Source organism: Prionailurus bengalensis, chromosome C2, assembly GCF_016509475.1.
Source record: "Prionailurus bengalensis isolate Pbe53 chromosome C2, Fcat_Pben_1.1_paternal_pri, whole genome shotgun sequence".
NCBI classification, from domain to species: Eukaryota; Metazoa; Chordata; class Mammalia; order Carnivora; family Felidae; genus Prionailurus; species Prionailurus bengalensis.
Genome location: NC_057350.1, coordinates 70661607 through 70668951, shown reverse-complemented (window position 1 = coordinate 70668951; position 7345 = coordinate 70661607). Strand labels below are relative to the sequence as shown.

The 7345-nt window shown below is 39.4% G+C and overlaps 1 protein-coding gene across 1 annotated transcript in view; it reads right to left on the bottom strand.

The window, feature by feature from the left end:
• Positions 1-932: 932 nt before the first annotated feature.
• The window catches only part of UMPS (uridine monophosphate synthetase), a 32233-nt gene continuing 25820 nt past the window's right edge, over positions 933-7345 (bottom strand). The window contains exon 6 of the mRNA XM_043594388.1: positions 933-1308. Within this exon, the coding sequence (XP_043450323.1) occupies positions 1139-1308 (170 nt within the window). The 3' untranslated portion in view covers positions 933-1138. The remainder of the gene's footprint in view (positions 1309-7345) is intronic.

Sequence of the window (7345 nt, the reverse complement as noted above, 5' to 3'; positions counted from 1 at the left end):
TTGTATCTGAAAAACATTATCTTACCAGTTCAGTAGTTCTTAGCATGCTTCTCAACATGCTGATGGATTAAGGACGGAGAGCCTTCAGCTGCAATTGCCACACTGACCCTCCTAAACAAGACCTTGAACATACAGGGTGGGGCCATCTGTTTCAAAATGGGCATCTGAGCTCGTACCCTTTACTCCCAAGACTGTTCCTGAAAAGATGAAAAGAAATATATAGAATGGGGGCAAATCTCTGTCACTACTGGAAAAGAGGGATCGTGCAGAAACTCAGAAGAACTGGTGGGAAAAATAGTGTATTTGGGACCAGAGAGGGGCTGCTCAACTGGTTATGGCACATGCGTGCAGGTGGGGCCTGTGAAGGTGCATGTCCCTGGCCCTACCTCAGTGGAAACCCAGAAATGTTGGTAACAGCATCAGCTCTGTTGCTGGGCTCCTATTTCTGGTGAAGGCAGACTTCCTTGTCTAGGGCAGCTGGGGTAATTGTGGAGGATCTGAGCAAACCTTCAAATGGAACCTTAGATGTCTTGACTATTGTCTTTAAACAAATGAAAGAGCAGCTTGTCCACCTGTAATCCAATAAGGCATGAGGAAGCTCTGCCTGCTTCAGCACAGGTCCATAACTGCTGCCTGTGATCAAAATGAAAGCCAGATATTGGCTTCAGGGTTGCAGCTACCATCACCTTCCCCACTTCGTATTTCCCTTTGGATACCTCGACTATCACTTTTAAATAGAAAAGGAGAACAGCAAATATTTAAATATTATTTGGGCATCACATAAGGCACATGAAATACTACAACGGTTTGGGCCTTTTGATGTCTTAAAATTTTTGTGTCACAACAATTAAAAGAAAGTCTGATCTTTCAAATATGAAAGACCCCCAACACAAGCAGGACTGTGCCTAACCAACATCAATCTCAATTAAAAAAAAGCTTGAAAATAAATTTATTATAGTAACAACGCAATGATTACTCATCATTCATTATTTCCTAAAGACTGTTAGAAATCCAGAAGTCACTCCAACACAGAACCCATGAAAGAATCCAATCCATTAAATGCTGCTTATTATTTCATGCCACGCTTCTCAGGAGACTATGTATCTTCAAGGTCTTCACAAACATGTATCCAAGACACTCAAATTCCAAGTCTACTCAAATAAGCTTCCCAAGCAGCTTTTCGGTACAACTCAGCTGCTTCCAGACGATTAGATGACATTATTATGCCCCGGCCTACAATGATGATATCAGATCCTCGTTTGCCAATAACTTCTTGTGGGCTATTATACTGTTGGCCAAGATTATCCCCTGCAAAAACACCAAAGTCACTGTTTGTTAATAACACAATATTAAAAATAAAAAAATCAAGAAACTGATCATGACTTTTCTGAAAAAGTACCTAACCAATTTTTTTTTTAATATGAAATTTGTCAAGTACCTAGCCAATTTTAAATCAGTATGTGCCATTGCTTTCCATGCCCCTGCTGGACAGCAAGTGAGTAAAAGCAGGTGAAGTGACTCTGTGGATAGGCCAGAGACCCCCATGGCAGAGAATGATGCTAGCCAACTCCTCTTCAATGTCTAATTTTAGAGCATTTATAGGTTAACAGTATCAAAAACCGTAAATCTTCGATGTTGCCAAAAAAGGTTCGTTACCAAATAGCAAACTCAATAAAAACTGACCTTGCAATCAGACATTTATACTCTTAGAATCACTGTGACACTGTTGAAAAATTCCTCACAAACCTCTAATCTGACCACAGCCAAAGTGAGCCTTTCCGCACCCATTAAGTACCAGATTATGTACAAATCCCAATTCTTAATTTTGACTACTGACTTTCTTACTCTATCACAATTTGTTTTAACTTGTTTTTTTTTCATGTTTGTTTATTTTGAGAGAGAAAAAAGAATGAGTGGGGGAGGGGCATAGAGGGAAAGAGAGAATCTCAAGCAGGCTCCAGACTGTCAGCAGAACTTGATGTGGAGCTTGATCTCATGAATTATGAGATCATGACCTTAGCAGAAATCAGGAGTTGGAGGCTTAAGCAACTGAGCCACCCAGGCGCCCCAATAATTTGTTTCTTAATTAAGTATAATTATACAGAATATCCTAGTATTCAGGTGTACATCATAGTGATTTGGTATTTTTATACATTAGGAACTGATCCCCAAAATAAGTCATTACTATCAGTCACCATATAGTTATTACAATATTGACTATACATTACATCTCCATGGTTTATTTTATATCTAGAAGTTTACCTCTTAATCCCCCCTTCACCTATTTCATCCATTCCCCAACTGCTCCCTCAACTAGTAACTAACACTTTGTTTTCTGTATCTATGAGTGTTTCTGCTTTGTTTGGTTTGATTTTTCAAGATTCTAATATAAGTGAAATCATCAGGTACTCGTCTTTGACCTATTTCACTTGGCATAGTACCCTCAGTATGTCGCAAATAGCAAGACTTCACCTTTTTTTCCCATTATAGATATATATCACACCTTTCTCCATTCATCTATTGATGGATACTTAGGTTGCTTCCTTATCTTGGCTATTGTAAATAATGCAGCAATGAATATATGGGTGCATATATCTCTTCAAACTGGGATTTTTTTCCTTCTGATAAATACCCAGAACTAGAATTCCTGGATTGTATGACAGCTTTATTTTTAATTTTCTGAGAAACCAGTACTGTTTTCCACCATGGCTATACCAATTTACATTCCTACTAACACTAGTGGACTAGGGTTCCCTTTTCTCCACAACCTGGTGAACACTTGTTATTTCTTGTCTTTCTGATATTAGCTACTCTGACTGGTATGAGGTATTATCTCATTATGGTTTTGATTTTATTTTCCCTGATGATTAGTGATGCTGATATCTTTTCGTGTACCTGCTGACCACTATCTACCTGTCTCCTTTGGGAAAATGTCTATTCAAGTCGTTTGCCCATTTTTTCATAAAATGTTTAAGTTCTTTATATATTTTGGATATTAACCTTTTATTCTTATCTGATATATGACTACTTACAAATTCCTTCTCCCATTCAGTGGGTACCTTTTATTTGATGGTTTCCTTCACTGTCCAAAAACTTTTTAGTTGGATGCAATCCCATTTATTTTAGTTTTTGTTGCCCTTGCCTAAGGAGACCTATCAAAAAAAATAGTGCTAAAAGAGGTAATTGCCTATGTTTTCTTCTAGGAGTTTTATAACTTCAGGTCTCACTTTCAAGTTTAATACGTTTTGAATTTATTTTTGTATGATTTAAGAAGTGGTCCAGTTTCATTCTTTTCCATGTAGCTGTACAGTTTTCTCAGCACCACTTATTAAAAATACTATTGGGGCACCTGGGTGTCTCGGTCAGTTAAGCATCTGACTTTGGCTCAGGTCATGATCTCACAGTTCATGGGTTCGAGCCCCGCATTGGGCTCTGTGCTGACAGCTCAGAGCCTGGAGCCTGCTTCAGATTCTGTGTCTCCCTCTCTCTCTGCCCCCTCCACTGCTCACACTGTGTCTCTCTCTAAAATAAACATTATGGGGCACCTGGGTGGCTCAGTCAATTAAGTGTCTGACTTGCGCTTAGGTCATGATCTCACTGCTTGTGAGTTCGAGCCCCGCGTCAGGCTCGCGGAGCCTGGAGCCTGCTTCAGATTCTGTGTCTCCCTCTCTCTTGGCCCATTCCCCAGCTCACTCTCTCTCTCTCTCTCTCTCTCTCTCAAAAACAAACATTAAAAAATAAATAAACATTTAAAAAAATAATAAAAAGACTATCTTTTCTCCATTGTGAATTCTTGTCTCCTTTGTCATAGGTTGACCAGGTAAGAGTGGCTTTATCTTTGGGCTCTCCCTTCTGTTCCAGTCATCTATGTGTCTGTTTCCATGCCAATAACATACTACTTCAATTACTATAGCTTTGTAATCAGGAAGCATGAGACTTCCAGCTTTGTTCCTCTTCCTCAAGACTGCTTTGGCTATTCAAAGTCTTTTGTGGTTCTATACAAATTTTAGGATTCTTTGTTCTAGTTCTGTAAAAAATATCATTGGTATTGATGGAGATTGTACCGAATCTGTACATTGCGTTGGGTAGTATGGACATTTTATAATTCTTTAAATCCATGAGCACCTAATACTTTACATTTGTATCATCTTCAAATCTTTCACCAATGTCTTAACAGTTTTCAGAGTACAGGTCTTTGACTTCCTTGGTTAAATTTATTCCTAGGTATTTTATTTCTTTGGATGCAATTGTAAATGGGTTTTCTTCTCTTCCCGATAGCTTATTATCAGTACATAGAAACACAACTAATTTCTGCATGTTAATTTTGTATCCTGCAACTCTACTGAATTCATTTATTCTAATAATTTTTTGGTGGACTCTCAGATTTTCTGTAGAGACATACCTTGTTTTACTGCATTTCACTTTACTGTGCTTTGCATATACTGTTTTGTTTTTTGTTTTTTACAAATTGAAGGTTTGAGGCAACCTTGTATTCAACAAGTCTATTGACCTGATTTTTCCAATAGCCTGTGCTTACTTTGTATCTCTATCACATGTTCGTACTTGTCACAATATGTCAAACTTTTTCATCGTTATAGTAATCTGTGATCAGCGATCTTTGATGTTACTAACACAACTGTTGTGGGGCACAACAGACTGCCCATATATGATGGTGAAATTAATAAATGTGTGTTCTGACTGCTCCACCAGCATCTCTCTCCCTCTTCTTGTGCCTCCCTATTCTCTGAGACACAGCAATACTGAAATCGGGCCAGTTAATAACGCTACATGGCCTCTTAAGTGTTCAAGTGAAAGGATGAATTGCATGTCTCTCATTTTGAATCAAAAGCTAGAAATGACTAAGAACAGCAAGGAAGTCATGTCAGAAGTCAAGGCAGGCTGAAAACTAGTCCTCTTGCACCAAACAGCAAAGCTGTGAATGCAAAGGAAAAATTCTTGAAGTAATTTCTTGAAGTAAAAGTGCTACTCTTACCGAACATGTGAAAGATAAGCAACACCACCTTATTGCTGACATGGAGAAAGTTTTCGTGATTTGGATCAAAGACTGAACCAGCCCTTAAGCCAAAGCCTTATCCAGGGCAAGGCCCTAACTCTCTTCAATTCTATGAAGGCTGAGAGAGGTGAGGAACCTTCAGAAGAAAAGCTGGAAGCTAGCAGAGGTTGGCCCATGAGGTTTTAAGGAAAGAAGCCGTCTCCATAGCATAAAGTACAAGGTGAAGAGGCAGGTGCTGATGTAGAAGCTGCAACAAGTTATCCAGAAGATCTAGCTCAGGTAATCAATAATTCATTAATTAGTGAAGGTGGCTACACTAAGCAACAGATTTTCAATGTAGATGAAACAGCTTTCTTTTGGAAGAAGATGCCATTTAGGACTTTCATAGTTAGAAGTTAATACCTGGCTTCAAAGTTTCAAAGGCTGACCCTCTTTTGTTGGGTGCTGATGTAGTCTGTGACTTTAACCTGAAGACCATGCTTATTTACCATTCTGAAAAATCCTAGGGTCCTTAAGAATTATGCTAAATCTTCTCTGCCTGTGCTCTATAATGGGACAAAGACTGGATGACTGCACATTTGTTTACAACATGGTTCACTGAGAATTTTAAGCCCACTGTTAAGACCTACTGCTCAGAAAAAAAGATTCCTTTCCAAAAATTACTGCTTACTGACAATGTACTTGATTTCCTAAGAGCTCTGTTGGAGAGGTACAATGACATCAATGTCGTCATGCCTGTAATACAATATCCATTCTAAACCCATAAATCAAGTGGTAATTTCAAATTTCAAGTCTTATTATTTAAGAAATAGGTCTTATAAAGCTATAGCTGCTACAGACAGTGATTCCTCTGATGGAAAGTACACTGAAAATCTTCTGGAAAGGATTCACCATTCTAGCTGCCATTAAGAACATTTGTGATTCATGGAAAGAGGTCAAAATACCAGCATTCACAGGCTCTAACCCTGATGGATGACCTTGTGGGCTCAAGACTCCAGTGGAGGAAGTAACTATAGATGTAGTAGAAACACCAAGAGATCTAGAATTAGAAGTGGAACCTGAAGAGGCAACTGAATTGCTGCAGTTTCCGGATAAAACTATAACACATGACGCTTGTAAGAAAATTTTTTTAAATGTTTATTTTTGAGAGAGAGAGAGGAGCGGGCAGAAAGAGAGGGAGACACAGAATCTGTAGCAGGCTCCAGGCTCTGAGCTGTCAGCACAGAGCCCAACATGGAGCTTGAACTCACAAACCAAGAGATCATGACTTGAGCTGAAGTCAGACGCTCAACTGACCGAGCCACCCAGGTGCCCCATTACTTGCTTCTAATGGATGAGCAAAGACATGGTTTCTGGAAATGGAAACTACTCTTGGTGAAGATGCTGTGAAGACTGTTGCAAGGACAACAAAGGATTCAGAATATTACCTCAACATAGTTGATCAAGCAATGGCAGGGTTTGAAAGGACTGACACCAATTTTTAGTGGTTAAAAATGCTATCAAACAGCACTGCATGCTCCAGAGAGCATGCAGAGAGCATTGTTCATGAAAGAGTCCATCAACTTACTTCACTGCTGTCTTATTTTTAAAAATTGCCACAGCTACCCTAATGCTCAACCACCACCACCATCACTCAGCAGCCATCAACATCATGGCAAGACTCTGCACCAGCAAAAAGACTGCAACTTGCTGAAAGCTCAGATAAAGGTTAGTTTTTCAGCAATAAAATATTTTTATTTATTAAAAAAAAATTTTTTAATGTTTATTTAGTTGTTAGAGCATGAGCATGAGAGGGGCAGAGAGAGAGGGAGACACAGAATCTGAAGCAGGCTCCCGGCTCTGAGCTGTCAGCACAGAGCCCGACACGGGGCTTGAACTCACGAACTGTGAAATCATGACCTGGGACGAAGTCGGAGGCTTAACTGACTGAACCACCCAGGCGCTCCTGCAATAAAATATTTTTCGGGGCACCCAGGTGGTTCAGTCAGTTAAGCCTCTGACTTCGGCTCAGGTCATATCTCGTGGTCTGTGAGTTTGAGCCCCGTGTCAGGCTCTGTGCTGACAGCTCAGAGCCTGGAGCCTGTTTCGGATTCTCTCTCTCTGACCCTCCCCCGTTCATGCTCTGTCTCTCTCAAAAATAAACGTTAAAAAAATTAAAAGTATTTTTAAAGTATGTACTTTGTTGTTTTAGACATAAAGCTACTGCACACTTAATACTCTACAGTATAAACACAACTTTTATATGCACTGCGAAACCAAAAGTTTCACTTGGCTTGCTTTATTGGCAATATTTACTTTATTGGCACTATTGCACTGGTTTGGAACTGAAGC